Source organism: Equus asinus, chromosome X (genome assembly GCF_041296235.1).
Source record: "Equus asinus isolate D_3611 breed Donkey chromosome X, EquAss-T2T_v2, whole genome shotgun sequence".
NCBI classification, from domain to species: domain Eukaryota; kingdom Metazoa; phylum Chordata; class Mammalia; order Perissodactyla; family Equidae; genus Equus; species Equus asinus.
The window spans coordinates 26,411,949-26,429,012 of NC_091820.1; the positions used below are offsets into that span (position 1 = coordinate 26,411,949).

General features: G+C 35.9%; 1 protein-coding gene across 12 annotated transcripts in view; it reads right to left on the bottom strand.

Annotated features, from left to right (window-relative positions):
• The window catches only part of DMD (dystrophin), a 2,265,680-nt gene that overhangs the window by 1,068,839 nt on the left and 1,179,777 nt on the right, over window positions 1-17,064 (bottom strand). For all 12 annotated transcript variants that reach the window (XM_070503127.1, XM_070503123.1, XM_070503121.1 and 9 more), the window contains one exon: window positions 15,384-15,556. In XM_070503127.1, the coding sequence (XP_070359228.1) occupies window positions 15,384-15,556 (173 nt within the window). The remainder of the gene's footprint in view (window positions 1-15,383; window positions 15,557-17,064) is intronic.

Consider the following 17,064-nt stretch of genomic DNA (forward strand, 5'->3'; position numbering starts at 1 on the left):
CACAGCAATCATATTAACCACAAAATGAAAGTTAGTAGCTTGTGAGTGAAAGAAGATAGACCAGAAAAAAAGGTACATACTTTACGATTCTACTTTTGTAAAATTCTAGAAAATGCAAACTAATCTATAATGTGAGAGAACGGATCACTGGTTGCCTGAGGGTGCGGGTTGAGTGGGAGGGAGGGATAACCAACAGAAGGCTTGTGTGGGTGACGGATATGTTCATTATCTTGACTGTGCTAATGGTTTCATTGGTATATAAATATGTCAAAACTTACCAAACTGTACTATTTAAACATGTGAGGTTTATTGCATGTCAATTATACCTCAATAAAGCTATTAAAAAGGTTAGTAGCTTGGCTCTAACACTACCTAAATACATTACTAGGCATAAAATATTTACTTAAAAACAATATATGCTTCTTCAGTAAGGATAAATTACTACTATAGCGGGCACTGTGGCGTGCCACCTAAATTCACCAACTACAAATGAAGCATTCATTCTTCCAGTTGCCGAAAGTGTTATCTACTAACAAATCACAGTTCAGCCCTTCTTAGAAATTTCACTCAGAAGATAGGAGCTTTGTTTGCTCAAGATTATACTGCCTGGAAGGGGATAGGTGGGCAACTCATATCCAATGACTGATGCATTTAGGGCTACAAAGGTCCAACCCCTTTCCTGCACTCAGGAATATTCCGAAAGGCCAACCCAACTCGATGTGGAACTAGCTGAGATCTCTCTTGTAACTACAACACAATTTCAACTTTTCCCTCTGTCCAATCCTGTTCCCTTTATTCCTTCCTAGGTATTGTTCTTAAGAGCATTTCCCAATAAACCTTCTGCATGCAAATCTCTATCTCAGAGTCAGTTTCTTGGGGAATACAATCTAAGACAACAACCCCTATGTTGAAAATGTAAAGTGCAGCAAACAGAAGTACATATCTGAAGATATCGTCTAAATAACATCATGAAAATTTCTATCAGTATTCATAAAGATTCATTATATACAACAGCCATTTTTTATTTATTGCTCGGTCACCTTGTTACTAGATTTCTGGAATAAAATACAGCATATAAATCTTTAAAGGAAAATTCAAGAACGAGAAATGGTGAATACTTGGCATGTGATAGAGAACCTTTTGCAGAATGTCAGCTACTAGGGACACTGTCATGCTTTGGAAAAATAACTGTCATTAAATTTCAGTACATGAAGGCACAACATTTTGTTGTCAATCTTACTAGATCCATCCACCATGCCAAAATAGTGTAAACACATGCCAATAAAGACTATATTTCACTACCGTTACTGTTAGGAACTTGGCAAAATTTGGTCTCCTATTTTGTAAATTTATTAAAATGGCACTATTAACATATATGGAATTAACTAGATGCTAACTTTTGAGGGATGACTTTTCACTAAATGAAATTACTGTGAGAATTATTTCTTTAGGATGAAGAGAGAGCATTTTCCATGAAAACCTCAATTGATTTCCACTACCTAGCAACATGAAACACATGTTTTTAGCCCTGGGAAACAAACTAAAGAAGAGAAAAATTTCCGCTACTGGAAGTCCATCCAGGATGTTGAGTGGTAATAGATATCTTTCATCTAATGATAGACACAGAAAACAAGGCCCATTAACTGAACCAATTCTTCCTTCTCCTTCTACCCACTCTCTTCTACCCAATAAATACCCTTAGGTATTGATTTCAAAAATCATTTTATAAAATTGACATCCCAAGGAAGAAATGTAAATGAAGTTTACTTCCAAACTATCTTCATATAGTCCAAGAGACTATTGTTTTCAGAAGAATAAAAAGTGAATGAAAACCAAATGTCTATAGGTTTCTTTAATGTTGAAAAACCACCGATGTATGTAAAAAAGACAGTATAATCAGTACATTTTACTTTCTGAGTTTACTTACTAAAGCTAAACTGCATTTTTCTTTTGCCTGTTTGCCTTCAAATTCCATTATCTTATTAATAATAGAACATTTGTGAGATAAGTATTTTAAGTTCTGTCCATTTGCAGTCTTTGATATAAAGATTTAGACATCATGGGCAGAGATACTATCATGAAAATCATTTAGAGAGCTATTTCATGGAAAACATTTCATGTTTATTATATTTTCTAATATTCACAAAGTTACTCGCTATAAAATGGTTTTTGGAAAATATTGATTTCACTAAGATGCTTTGAAGCAAAAGCAGAAATATTGAAGTGTTGCACAGATACGGAATCTGATCTTATGGTCATTGATGGGACTGATAAGGGCAGTCTTCACACAAGATATATTTTAGTGCCTTTTCTGTATTTATGATTATAATTTCAAGAATACACGTGGTCTTGTCTAGCCAACAAATGACTATAATAATAACTATTAAATTATTATAATACAATAATAATTGGTTGTACCTTTCCTGATTTATATAAGTCACCAAACCCAAAGGACCACGAGGCAGTCCGTACTGAGGCTAGTGACAATTTAAATGTTCCCCTTTAACTATGCTGTGATCTATTTTCTTGCTACATACAGAATCGTGAAAAAATGGGACTGGAAGTAATTCTAGTGCTTTTAAATGCAATCTACAATTTAATTTCCTTTGTGACCTTTGAAACATCACAGTTATAAAAGTCTAGCTTTACTAATTCCCTAGCTTTGTCACAGGTATTTCCTTATTAAGAAGAAAAACAAAACAAAACAGCCTTCACACAATTTGCAGTCCTCTTCCTTCTCAGTAAAGGATTTTCACTTAACTTCACTTATCTCCTTTTCCTGTGTTCTTCAACCTTAAAATACTTCCTGCCTTGCTCATGTCTCCCTTAAACTTCCTTCTTCATACATTTCAAAAGACTTGCTCTTTCTTTTTCTGCCATCTAGTCGAGTCTTCAAGATCTCTAATCATTCTCATTATTCTTCATGTTACCACTCATAAACCAAATGATTTTCATGTGGGAAAGAATTTGGATCATGAAGTAAAATTAACTAATGAGCAAAATTTGTCTTCATTCATCTCTAGTGAGAACGAATTTATTCTTGGCTTCTCTAGGGATATCCAAAGAATTGTGTTTTTGATCTTCCAGGACTTTAACTTTGAAACTGTTAGAATGAGTAATGAATGTCTAACCAATACCATGCATGTAGTCTGCTGATCCAAACAAGTAATAGAGGCCTTCAGGGATCCTGTGACCAGAAAAAAGTAATCACAATTTTAACTTGTCCTTTGATGCTAGAAACAATACTCGTGGATAATTTGCAGAAGACTTGGAATAAACTTGGCACACAAAATTTTCTTAAATTAATCCTTTGAAAAATCTTCAAATAATTTATTGGTGATAGAGAAACACAAATTCAAGTCTTTTATGCCATTCAAGAATTTGACTTAAGCAGGACTGTGTCTATGACCTTTAATTTCTAGTTCTAATTATGTCACCGACTAATGTGATTCCCACTTAAATGAAAAAAAAGCTACGTCTAAGTACTTTTGAAAATCATAAAGCAAGACTCAATTCAAAGGCCTAACCACAGTTAAGTACATACAAATAACAAAGGGAAACATCAATAAAAGAGTAAACAAACAAACAAGTCAATGAGGAAGGATGAGAAAGCCACAGTCACAGAAAGATCAGGATGCAATTCCTCAGGATAAGGCAGGATCCAGAGAACTGCAGGAATCAGAAAAGTACCACAAATAAGCAGAAGAGTGAATAGCTGGGTAAAGAACTGCAGTGGGCCTTATTTAGTGGAATGATGCCCATGTTTATACTATACTCCTGCATAGTATAGAAGATCCTGTTGGAGCTTCACCCATTCTCTTGGCTCTTAGCACTCCAGTGTGCCCTGGCTGAAGTCCAACAGCCATTAACTATATGTCTTAGCCTGAGGGCTTTCTTTGAAGCATAGAACCCACTACAGCCAAATGCAGGACAGGCTGTAAATGCTTGCAAAAGAGAATTAGTAGCCTGACACACTGAGTAGTCCTTAAAAATGACTAATGAGTTGGAGTATAAACATCACAGCTCTCTTGCCCCTTGCTTAAAGTAACTCCGAAACACCTGTTTTACAGTTTCCTAGACTTTCTCCATGGAATTAAGCTTCAGTCCCCCACAGCAGTGGCTGGCTTGATAACACTCTTTACAGGCTACTTTCTCCTTCCTTTCTCACCACCCCACTACTCTACCACAGCTTCCTGGGATCACCTCCCAAATAAATGACTTAAACTCAAATCCTTGTCTCAGGATTTGCTTTTGGAGGAACCCAAACCAAGACACATTTAACCCAAAATTTTTTATTAAGACCAAAATCAATCCTTAACTATGGCTAGTCTGACCCTGTAGACAGAGTTAAGGGAAAGCACTTAACTGGACTGGAAAATCCATTCATGCTTTCACAAAAATGTAGCATGTCCTCTTTTTGAGACAGAGTAAGTATAACGGGATACACAGAGACCTAGTAGGAGAGAGAGTATTCAGCAAATCATTAACTACCAACTAATGCTAAGGTTCGAAGGATAGATCTTTAAGAAATTTGAATTCTAATGTAAGTAATTTTTTAAAAATGACAATTTCTAAGCATTGGATTTTATATAAGTATGCAAAAATTAGTTATTCCCAGAAGGTTGTATCTAATCACAAATAGGCTTTTGTTTATTTTTCTCATAATATTAAGCTGCTGAAATATAAATTTGATGGAGTCCCTTCCTCGTCACTGAATTCTGTGGATCTTGTGTGTGTGTGTGTGTGTGTGTGTGTGTGTGACAAAAGAATGTTTCCCTTTTAGAAATGTCGGCTTGGATTAGAAAATGCTTTATTATGTGCATTGAAACCTACTTATTTACCACAGCTAGACAGAGACTCCTTCTTACTTTGTCATGCAGCTGCTTGTTTTTAAACAAATTTTGCCAAGAGACATAAACCAGATGGCCTTCTTCAAGGGTATACTGTGAGCCGTGATAGTCAGCTTATGGTAGTCTCAAGCAGCAGACAGCTGGGTATGGAAAGTCATGATGCTGTTTGAAAATCCAACTTCCAAGTGTGCTGAAGCACAAGGAGACTCTCAAGTTGGTAAATAAAACGGTGACTTCAAATTTCTTTCAATATTCTATTTTTTCATGAGTCTTTAAATTTCTGCTTCATAATATTACAGGGCTTTTTTGGTAAAATAAAAGTATCCCCAACACATTGGCTTAGAGATAAAACTTTTGGGAAAAATGGATTCAGGATACATTTCCAAGTGGAATCAACAAGTTGTAGGTTGGGCTTTCTCAGAAAGTCACAAGTGTTCCATCAAAAATGGTTAATCGATGTTGTAATATTCTACTAGGGTAGTGTAGTATTTTAAATTGTTATTCCAAATTCTATTCTGTAATAGTATTATGTATCCTCCCTCACTCTTGACATGGCTTCATGGTGAGTATAATGCATTCCTCTGCTCCCGGACTTTGGGCTTCCCAGGTGACTTGCTTTGACCATTGGATGCAGATGGAAGAGATAGTGTAGCAGTTCTAAGTCAAGGTTTTTAGAAGCATCATGTTTCTGCTTGCCCTTCTGGGAGCTTCTGAACTCTGCCACGGAAAAACATGCCCCAAGTATCTGCTGCCTTTCCAGCCTAAGCCTCGGAATAAAACACATGGATCAGACCTATTCATTCAACCTACAGTTCCACAGGCTGAAGTAGAGTAGATTCAGAGTAGCCCTGTATGCACGAGAATAGTTACTTGTTGTTACTTTGGGGTGTGTTTGCTACACAGAATTATTGTGGCAGCAGTTGACCAATACTGGCAGACTTTGGTAAGGGTCCAATGGATAGCTACCTTGGGTCACTCCTACGTTACTGGGAGATAGGCAAAAAAGGATAAGACAAGTATTAGAGTTGGCACATATGTCCTAATCATGGTGCTACTACCTTATGAAAGTGCCCAGAAAGATTACAGAATTATATCTCTGATTACCTCAGAATTCCTCCAAAACAAAGGGCATGTAATGACAATCCTTAGTTTCAAATGCTAGACTATATCTTTGAATATTAGAGAAAAGCAAATGAAAGAAAGAAAAAAATAAAGCATTTCAAGAGAGACTACAAATTTCACCTTTTGTGAAAAAAATAAAGCTTAAATGTACCCAAATATACAAATTATTTAAATGTTAAGAATTTTTTAAATGTCCATCTAAACTGTTATTTATTTTTCTAAGTCTCTAACCATACTAGGAAACCACATACAATATTTTAAAATATGTTGTTTCAAGCAGAAATCTCTCAAAAACCACATCTTTAGCATGTAATGGGCAGTTTTCCCTTGAGAAAACTGATGTTTCCAAGAAGAATTTGAGACTGTTCATGGATAAACTAAAACTAATAAGAAAATAATGCTTGTGAAAATCACCTTACAGGTAAGAATTTGCAATTCTCACAGAGTAAACAGATTTTTTAAAGTGTTAAAATTTTATAATGGCAACAAATTCCTCCCCACCCTGTAACTACCAGTTAAAACAAGGAAGTAAGTAAGCAAACAAACAAAAGTTTGTTGACTTCCACCAGAAAGTTATATTGACTTTTTTAAATGAGAGACTGTTTATTTCTCTCAAATACCATAATTAGAACATATCAATATCTTTGATTATTCATATATTGCTATAACCATACTTTAAAGTTATAATTCAGTCATTACAGAAAAATAAAAGTAAATATGAGGAAATTTAGCCTCCACAAATATTTTGTTGAATAAACTACAACAGAAATGAAGTTCTTGTTAACCAAAGAAACAAGAATCTTATTCATTCCAAGTAGGTTATCATTTACTCATCAATTGATAATTATTAATTATTAAATGATAACTTATCAATTAATACAATCAAATGTATTGAGCAGCCACCATGAGTTATATGGTGTTTGGCTTAGGGGTGACAGAATGTGTATGGCACAGTTTCTGCCCTGTAGCAGCAAAACCTCTATTGGTGGTACAGAGTTGCACACAGCTATGTAAGACATAAATTCATGATAAGCACTTGTAAGAGAAGTACATAAACAGAGAGTTCTAGGAACACAGAGAATGAAATAATTGGTTGAGACTAGCAAAGGATTCCAAATGGTGATATTTGCACTGGGTCCTGAATGATGAGTAGGACTTTGCCAAAGAACAAATCAGTGTTCCTCAAGCCCTTGAGAAGATCCTTTACTACTTGGCATGGCCAAGCTTCTTATAGAATCCCAATCTATTTTTCTACAGATAATCAAACATGAAGATACTAACCTTCTGAACTATAAATATCTCTTTAAAACACTGTGGTTTCAGGTATAAGAGTTTTAAAAAGTTTTTATATGTATCCCTGTTGCTGCTACTGAAGAATGACATCTGGAAGAGAGAACATAACCTTTGAGCATAAGAAATCCTATGTGAAATGCATAGGAGCCAAGGGGAGCAGCAGACAAGAGTTCATCACTTGGGTAAAAACAGAGGCTCTGGTATACACTTCCTATGTGAGCTTGGGACAATTATTTGTTCCCTCTAAACCTCAAGATGCCCATCTGTAAAATAAGGTTCTCCTGATGGTGAAGTCATATAAGTAAAGCACTGAATGCATGAGTGGCATGTAGGTGTTGCCAAAAAAAGGTAGATGTTCTCTAATCGTATGCAAGGCCCATCTTACATATCCAAAAAACGTGACATCCTGAAATTTCAGTACATTGTCATAATTTTAGCTTTAATCTTAGATTCTCATTTTATAGTTGTTATTCTGGGAGTTAATAACCTAAACTGCTAAAACTTATGAATGACCCAACTTTAGTCAAAGTAAGTAAATAGAGGAAATATAACCTACGAGCACTATGACAACCAAGTTATCTATCTCTCTCCTTGGCTAAGCAGTGGCTTTGCTGGAGATGGGGGGAAGAGTCAGGCAAAAACTGATTAATCTGAAACCGTTTTGAGGACATGGAGAGAGAGAACAAGTGGGTACTAGCCAATGACAAAAAACTTCTACTTCTATATTAGCAGAATTCAGGAATCCAGAGTAAGATGTTAGCTGAATCAGAGTTCATAAAATTATGAGAGAAAGTAGGGGAAGAAGCTAGTCCTAGGCACAGCTACCCTTTTTACGTATTTCTTAGGGCTGTTTAAAAAACAAAACAGAACACTTTTTCTATGTATACATTGAAGACTATTAGTTATCTTCCAACATTCATTCTCCCATTTTTCTTTAACTGCATACTTTCTGACAGAGCACATAGCATTTAGGAATAAATACACCATTTTCCAGCCTCCCTTGCAGCTTAAGTGTGGTCATGTGACTGACTTTTGGCCAATGAAGTGTAAGAGTAAGTGAAATGTGGCAGCTCCCAGGAAACTTCCCTAAAAGACAACTAGTATGGATCCTTTGCCCCTTCTCCCAACCTTCTCCCATCCTGCTTCTTAGAATGCAGATGTGATGGGAGCTCCATCTTGCAACATGGAGATGAGAGCCCACTCTGTAAGGATAGCTGTGTAGAAAGCAGAAATGAGCACAGCCATTATACTTGCTTTGACTGCACACTCCTAGGTTTTTAAGGAGACAGAAATATGCTTCCGTCTTAGTGAAGCCTTTGCTACCTTGAGCCTGTGTTACTCTCAGCCCAAACAAATTCTAATTGACAGAGTCAATAGGGTTTCTGGAAAAATTATATTTTAGCAGTTTTGCTTTCTCCCCAAAATCATCTTTTCTGTGTGGAGAGGAAAATGTATATTTAGAGAAGGAAAATTCGTGACATGACAAAGCCAAGAAACATAAAATGAGTAAAGTTAAACAGTGGCATTGTTTTCAAAATGAGGTTAGTCCTATAGTCATAAAACAGGTTTCTATATTAGAGTCTTTTCCCTTTGGCAATAATGAAAATAAGGCTTATTTAGATAACAAACAAGCAAGCTCTAGTGCCCTGTACACTGAAGAAGTAGAATTACCTATGGTGAAGAATGGAAATGTGTGTATACAGCTATCCTGGGAAACAAAAATGTTCAATTATTTTGAGAAAAAGATTCAGGAGATTGATCTATGGTTAACTCTGAGATTATGTGAATTTTATGTCCAGTCAATTTCTTATCTGAAGCAAGTTTTAAACTAACCTCCATGTGAACTGTTAAGATTTATAAGAATCTGAAAATGTTGAAGATATAAGGCAAATGGTCCTGTATGAAATGGCTATCATAAAAAGCAAAGCACCCTGCAACTCTTGAGTGCTTTCAACTAGTGATGGGAACATAGAGAAGATAAGCTGATGGGCAGAAACAAACTTATAAGTAATGCATTTCAAAAAACCCTCTCATTAACTAAATACAACAGATCCCCTTCATTCAATTCCTTTACCACCTGTTCCCAACAACTAAGAATTCAGAAGCAATTATAAGTAAACAGGAAATATAAATCAAGAGCTAGTTTAGGTATCTCATTCGAATAGTATACGGTACTGAATGACTCATATTTTAAACAGTTTCAACAAATCACAATTATGGGATAAGGATATTGTTTGTTGATAATTTGTCTGTTTAAATGAGACTACTTGATAGTCAATATATTAAAATTAAGTACCTCCTAACACCAACTCTATGGGATTAATCTTTTGTGGTTTGCCTCTGGTGGTAAAACCTCCATGTAATTGGCATCAGTAGTCAAATCATACACTTCATTTTTGGTTGCTGAGTGGAAACAAAGACTCCATTATTTGGCTCACAATCACTCTCTCGGTGGTGTGTAAAGTGCACCAACCGGCCAGTGAAAGATATTCACAATAGGTGGGGATTAGTTTGGATTATACAGAGCCTGGGCAGAAATATAAACACTTGAAGAGAGTAGCATGAAATAGAAGGCAGTGTGCAGGAGGGGGCAAGCCCTAAACTGAAATACGCAGGAGGAAACGGATATGGCAGAGAAGATAATGTAGAGGCCAAGTTTAGTGAAGGGAAATGATAGAAAATGACAGGTTAGTAAGAGATTTGCCTTTCTTAAAGTTTGGATGACTCATTTCTGACATATATGACATGTCGATGCTGTCAAATTATAGTTTTCATCATCATCATTATTATTAAAGAGTATTTGTTAACCACATGTGCTGTACTGGGCATCATACAAACAAGCAAAATTGGCATGGTTTCTGACATCCAGGAACCAATAAAATAAATCAGACCAATCAATTTGGACAAAACTAGGAGAGCAGATAGTGAACAAGATACTTAACTGGGGAAAACACGAAGGTTAATAATAAACTTTAAAAGATTTCCAGTGTTTAGGTGAACTGGTGAGCGTGTCTGTGAGTCTATGTATAAGAATATTTCCTGATATATCTGTACAGATAAATGATGTATTATTTTCTCTACATAGATAACTAAGTTTTAAAAATGAATTCTATCAAATCAACAACTTAATAAATAATGATTTTCAAAAAAGATATTGGTGCTAAGAACGAAAACAGAAGCCTTCCCCATACACTACTGTCTGAGTGGTGTAAAAAATTAGGATATAAATAGAAAATTTTACTTCTTCCTCAATTTAATGCATCTACATCATCCCCAGGAAGGAAGGCATGAGAATCCTTCCCCTGGTCAGTACAATAATGATTCCAGAATGAGATACTATTTAAAAACCTTTCCTATGTTCAGGACTTTTTTTTTTTTTTTTACCTCTTTCTTCTTAATTCTTCCAAGTTCACAAACTAACAGTGGAATTATGTATTGGCACATATACATATACGCCAGAGGCAAAATATGAGGTTGCAATCTTGCATGGAAATCTCCACATTTAGTAGCGACTAATTCTGAGACTGCAATGTTAATCTTTCCTGGGTTGTCAGGATCCTGTGTGTGCTTATCATGTATCTTCCCAACTACATATGGCATTGTGACAAATAGAAGAGGCTGCTAATGCCGCTATAGCTGAATGTCTCATTTAGGAACAAACAATTCTGGAAAAGCTCCCAGATTATGCATCTGTCCCTCTAGCTTCCACTTTAGAGGATCAAATTCTATGGCGATGACATAAGGATTAGTATATTATTCTTTCTCGGTGGGTAGTGTAGGGTTATTTCCCTTACCTTGACATGAGAGAAAAATATTTATTGAATGTCTCAATAGAAAAATTACAACTGAGATAGCAAATGCTCCTGAGAAAAGTCGCATTGAGAGTGGGCTTGCAGAATTACATGCTGGTTCCCTAGAGTCTGAATACAGAGATGATTAAGGCATTTTCTCTTCAAATCAGATTTCTTTGGTTTCTATTCCTGTTTTCTCTCCTTTCATTTCTCCCATTGTCTCATTTTCCTTCATGCAGTGCAAATGGCAGCAAGAGTCTGTGAATGCTTTAATACTGTGGGCTTGACACTAAGGGAACTAAACAAAGGAGAAGTCCCTGGGGAAGCAGCTCCCAGCTCTCTCACCCTCAGCATCCTGTTGACATGTAGCACTGTGGTCCCAGCATGATGGTGGTCAATTCAGGAGAACTTTCTCTAAAGCAATGCTGCCCATATAGTTATCTTAGAGTCTGTGCTGATCAATTATAAAGTGTTCAGAAGTCCATGGTGAAATGCCAAAAATAGAACGATGTAATATGTTTTTCTTAAAGCTACATATTTTTTTTAAAAATTCTGAGATTAGGTTCTTTCTGTATTTAAAAAAGTATGCATTTATTATTTTAAAATTTTAAGTGTAAATTTCATGCAAGTACAGCATACACACAGAAAAGTGTGCAAATCACAAAGGCAGTTTCATAAACTTTCCTAACGTAAACATATCAACCCAATCAGCATCCAGATCAAGAAATAAAACATTACTCAGAACCCCAGAATCTGCTTCTGCCCTTGTTAAGCACTACTCCCAATAAAGGTAACCATATTTGATCTTTAACCTCGATTGTGCCTGTCTTTGAATTTTATATAAATTGGTTCGTACAATATGTATTCTTTTGTATCTGGCTTCTTTTACGAAACACTGTTTTCCTCTTTCTTATTTTATGAAATATCATTGGTAATAGCATGTGATTTTTTAAAATGTCTTCACACTGCTATCCTCATTTTTCTGAGATACTTTTTGCTCTAGAAATTCAGTATTATTAGAATCACTACTCTTGGTCTCACAATCTCTTTACATCAGATCTAAAGCTCAGAATCACCTTGAATTTAACCACTTAGATGTATGAGTGAGCCATCCCAAAATATCTGACTAAATGGGATTCCAAGGAGAATACTGATTTTGAAAAATCACTTACTTGATGTCAGACCAGAACCTTGCTGTTACACAATAATGCCATCTTATGGCTGTGCAGCAATTTGTAGTCTAGAAATTGCTTTCGTTTTTATTATTTCATTTGAATTGTGCTATCCTCTTAGGCTTGGGAAGTAATTTCCTGAAAATAGGGCAAATTCATGAACGGTTTGAGGGATAGTAAAGACGGTATCCAAAAGAAAGTAAAGACAAAAGAGAATCCGGTACGTTTCCTGTAGATATCTTTTATAAGTAGTAACTCACTAAGAAATAGATGAAAACAGAATTTAGTAGCAATATTAATTTCTCATAGAGTTAAATATTTATCTTACATATATGGATATCTAACCATATAAATGACATGTATATGGATACATGGGATTCATGGATTTAATGTTTACTGTGTTCACTATTTGTATTTTCATGGAAAAGAGCCACTTTTAATATTCTGAAGATTTGCAACTCATATCTATCAACCCATATTTTACTGACTGTTTGTCCATTCTCTCTCCAGGACTGGGAAGTTCTTCAAAACAGGGACTCAATTTAATTCATCTCTCTGTGATGCTCAGGAAAATGTGGAAGAATATGAGAATGAACTAACAGACATGAAGTCTATCAGAGCCATAAGACCATCATTTTTATCATCAAAATTGCTTAGCTTAATTGAGTCATTATCATGTACAAGCAATCCACTAAGCACTCTACATATATTGTGTCATTTTATCCTCATAATAACTCTACGATTTAGAAAATATTTTTATCCCATTTTATAGATAAGGGAATCGTGGAGCATAAAAGTTAAGGAAATTGCTCAAGGACACACAGCTAGTCAGCAGCAAAGCCAGGATTCCAAAACAAGTTGAACTTTAGAGCCTGTGCTTATAACCAACAACTTAAAACAGTTTCACCTGAGACTGGACTAAAATTCATAGGAAATCTACAGCTCCTGACCACTTCCTAGAGAAGCCCAATTAGAATAAAATTAGGATACTCTCCCAGCCTCTGAATAAGAAAAGAGGAAGTCTACTGGGGTCAGAGACACTCTATCCCTTTGCTGGGCATAGGAAAGATCCCAGATTTGGAGTGAGATTTCTGCTTACCCTCTCTGTGAAATGGTATTAGTGCTTCTGCTTCTTTGAAAGTCTACAGCTGAAGGTGAACTAAAAGGCAAACATCTGTATGAGCCTGTGAGAAGGGAATACCTAGCTTATTGACCAAAGATGACATAAATGAAGCGAGAGACAAGGCTCAAAAAGTAGAAAGTTTCACTTCTGCTTTAGTATGAGTCGTAGGCCACTATAGAATCACAGTAATCACTGGCTACCCAAGGAACCCCCAAGGTTCTTAGGGGATAATGTTGGCGGCCTGGGTGGATGGGAGAAAACACTGTCTCAGAGAAAACAACACAGACAAGAACATCGCACTGGTGGAATGATCACCCCAAAAGAGAATGATGAAACTGACCTCACCTGAGTAGTTTGCAGAATCTCATAATAACTCAATGTGGGATATTGAGAGAAGGTGTACCATGATGCCATTATAAGTTCGTCTTTTTGCAGTATATACACAAGGTTGCTAAGTTTCTTTTCCTTTATCAAGACCTGCTTTTGATACGCTAGGACCAGCTGTTTTCCATAAAGTTGAGATAAAACTATTAGACCATCCAGGGAGAAATATTTTCATGGTTCTGGGAGGAGGTTTGAGTCCAGACACACTGAACATCCACTCTGTACTTAGTACTGTCTTAGTGCTGAGCATATCACACAAAATAAGATATAATTTTTGTCTTCAAGGAGCTTGTGCAGGAGGCAGGAAAGTAAACAAATTGATCACCGTGTGGTAAATTCTAGAAGTAGGTCACTTCAGAGCATGTACTCTATAGTGAGTCTGGCAATATTTGCAAATACACAAATGGTATATTGATATTATATTACTTTAAATGTTAAAATAATATGTAAGTTTCTAAACTTTATGATCAACTTAAAGTTTTAGGAATTTAAGAAGGAAATAACATCTCAGGTGAGACCTGAAGGACAGATAGGCCAGAGGGGGCACAAAATACCCGGGAATCTTCAGATTGGTTTAATATTGCTAGAGCAGAATTTGGAGAGGTTGTAGGGCAGACAGCAATTGATAAGCAGTGAGGCAGACTAGACGAGAAGGAGTCATGTGAAGGCTTTATACGCCCAGTTGATGAGTCTGGACTTTATTCTAATGGGAATGAGATTATAGTACTGAAGTTCTTATACTTTAGAAAAACAACTATGGATGGAAGATAATTGGGAACAAAGTGGCAATGATCATTGGAGATAACAGATTTCTGCTAGAAGAATCAGTTTAGGAACATAATGTAGTAAACGAAGAACTAAAATAGAAGTAAGGATGGTTAGAAATGGACAGACATGAGGCATATTAAGGAAATTCCCTATAATTATTTAAAAAATTGATTTCGTCTGAAAATAATGATGAAGATTGTCTTGAGACTACAAATCTTTGAAACAAATTATTTTAAGCTATTAGAACTTTATTACTTTTAACCTAAAATTGGAGGAGAAAACAATACTTTATCTTCTTGTGGTGCGAGGCTAAATAATGTATGTGAATTTTAAAAATTTGGTCAAAAGCTAGATATCTTAATTAAGGTAAGTGCTAAAAAGCTATTTTAAATCAACTTAATTCCTCATAGCAAAAAAGTAGGGGTAATTCAAAATGTTAAGTATTACGTTCAAAATAGAAACAGTAAATGAAAATCAACTTTTTGTTGAAAGCTTATATTTCAAACATATTAATCTAAATATCAAACTGCTATAAATATATAGAACCAGATTTGACCAAAGATATACATTTCACATTGTAAAATTATTTAAACCACCTCAGTTAAATGACCAAGACTGTTTTGACACTACCTGAAATTTTAGAGGATAATATAGTGACCAACATAATGATAACTCCAGTACAGAATGATTTCTTGAATTCAGCTCATTAGTCTAAACTGTTCGTCATTTATTCTCACTCCACTTACCTTTTTCCACTGATAGTGACACTTCTTCCTCTCTTCCTCCCTACCTTTCTTTTTTCCCTGGAGAACATTGAAATAAACTCTAGAGTTCCCTGAAAACAGATATAACTATTTAATAAAATGAAAGTGTTACCTACCCTTGTCGGTCCTTGTACACTTTGTTAACGCTTTCCCATTGGAAATCAAGCTGCGAGAGAGCTTCCTGTAGCTTTGCCCTTTCCGCAGGTGTGGCACTTTGCAATGCTGCTGTCTTCTTATTGTGAATAACATCAATCCGACCTGAGATTTGTTGCAGGTTGTCTTTTATATTCTGCAATATTGAAATTTTAAAACAAATCAGAAATGAATCGGCTGTCTACGGAAAGAGAAAAAAGGAAATTTATAAACCCCAGAAGTAACAAACCGTCTTGCAATTGATAATTTTTGACTTTTTAAAGTTGTCAACCCTAAAGTCCACTGACTTCAGCATGCTCAGATTCAATGGGTAATTCACAGTCCTCATCTTGATACAGTTGATCACTCCCTCCATCTTAAAACTCTATCTTCATTTAGCTTCTGTAAGCTGAACTCTTCTGTTTTTTTCTTCCACATTCTTGTCCACTATTTCTCAGCCTTTTTTACTGAATTCTTTTCTTCTGACTAATCTCTTAATACTGGAGTGCTCTAGTTTAGTTTTGACACTTGTTTCTTTCTCTATCTATACTCCCCCCTATTTAGTCCCATCACAGTATGTACCCTCTATACAACAATGACTCCCAAATGTACATCTCCAGCCCTGACCTCAACTCTAAACTCCAGATTCACAGATCCAACTACTTTCTTGATGCTTGGATGTCTCATGAGCATCTCAAATTTAATACGGCCCCAACCAAATTCTGAACTGCATCCTCTTACCCTTCTCTTCTCATGGTTTTCTCCATTTCAATAAATGACACATCAATTAGTGCTTATTCAGGCTGAAAACCCTGGAATCATCCTTGACTTTTCTTTTTTAATCTCTAGTATTTAAATTCTTGGACAATCCTTTTGGTTCTACTTCCAGAACATGCCCAGAATTTGACCACTTCTCATTACCTCTCTTGCTATAGCTCTGATATAAGCTATCATCATATCTCACCTGGATTATTGTAATAGCTACCTAACAGATCCTCCTGCTTCCAGTCTTGCTCCTCTCCCAGTCAGTTCTTTACACAATAGCCAAAGAGATTCTTTTAAAACATAAATCAGATCATATTACTCTTCTGCTCAAAATCCCTTCAGTGGCTCCTCATCAAACCCACTAATTTTACCATGGCCTACAAAGCTCTGTATGACTTGGTTGTATGCTGTCTGCCATTCTAATCTTATCTTGTCTTAGTCTCCTCCAAGTCCACAACATGTCATCCTCATTAGCCTCTTTGTCTACCCTGAGTATGTCAAGTATACTCTTGCTTCAAGGTTTCAGCACTTGCTGTTCTGTCAAAAATATTATTTCTCTCCAAGACATTGTATGGCAGGTTCCCTCACTTCTTTCTCATCTCCGAGGGGCCTTCTCTACCACTCTGTTTTAAATTGCAGCCCCAATCATTCAGTATTGACTGTATTCTCCTTTATTTTTCTTCATGGCACTTATAACTAACATTAAATCATATATCTACTGGTCTCTGCACACCACTAGACCAGATCCTATGAGTGCAGGGATGTTATCTGTCTTGCTCTCTATTGGGTTTCCAGATTTCAAACCTGTGCCTGGCATGTGGTAGATATCCAAAGCATTTTTGTTCAACAAATGAATAAATAAATGTGTCCCATAAATTAACTCCACAATTTTTAATCTAG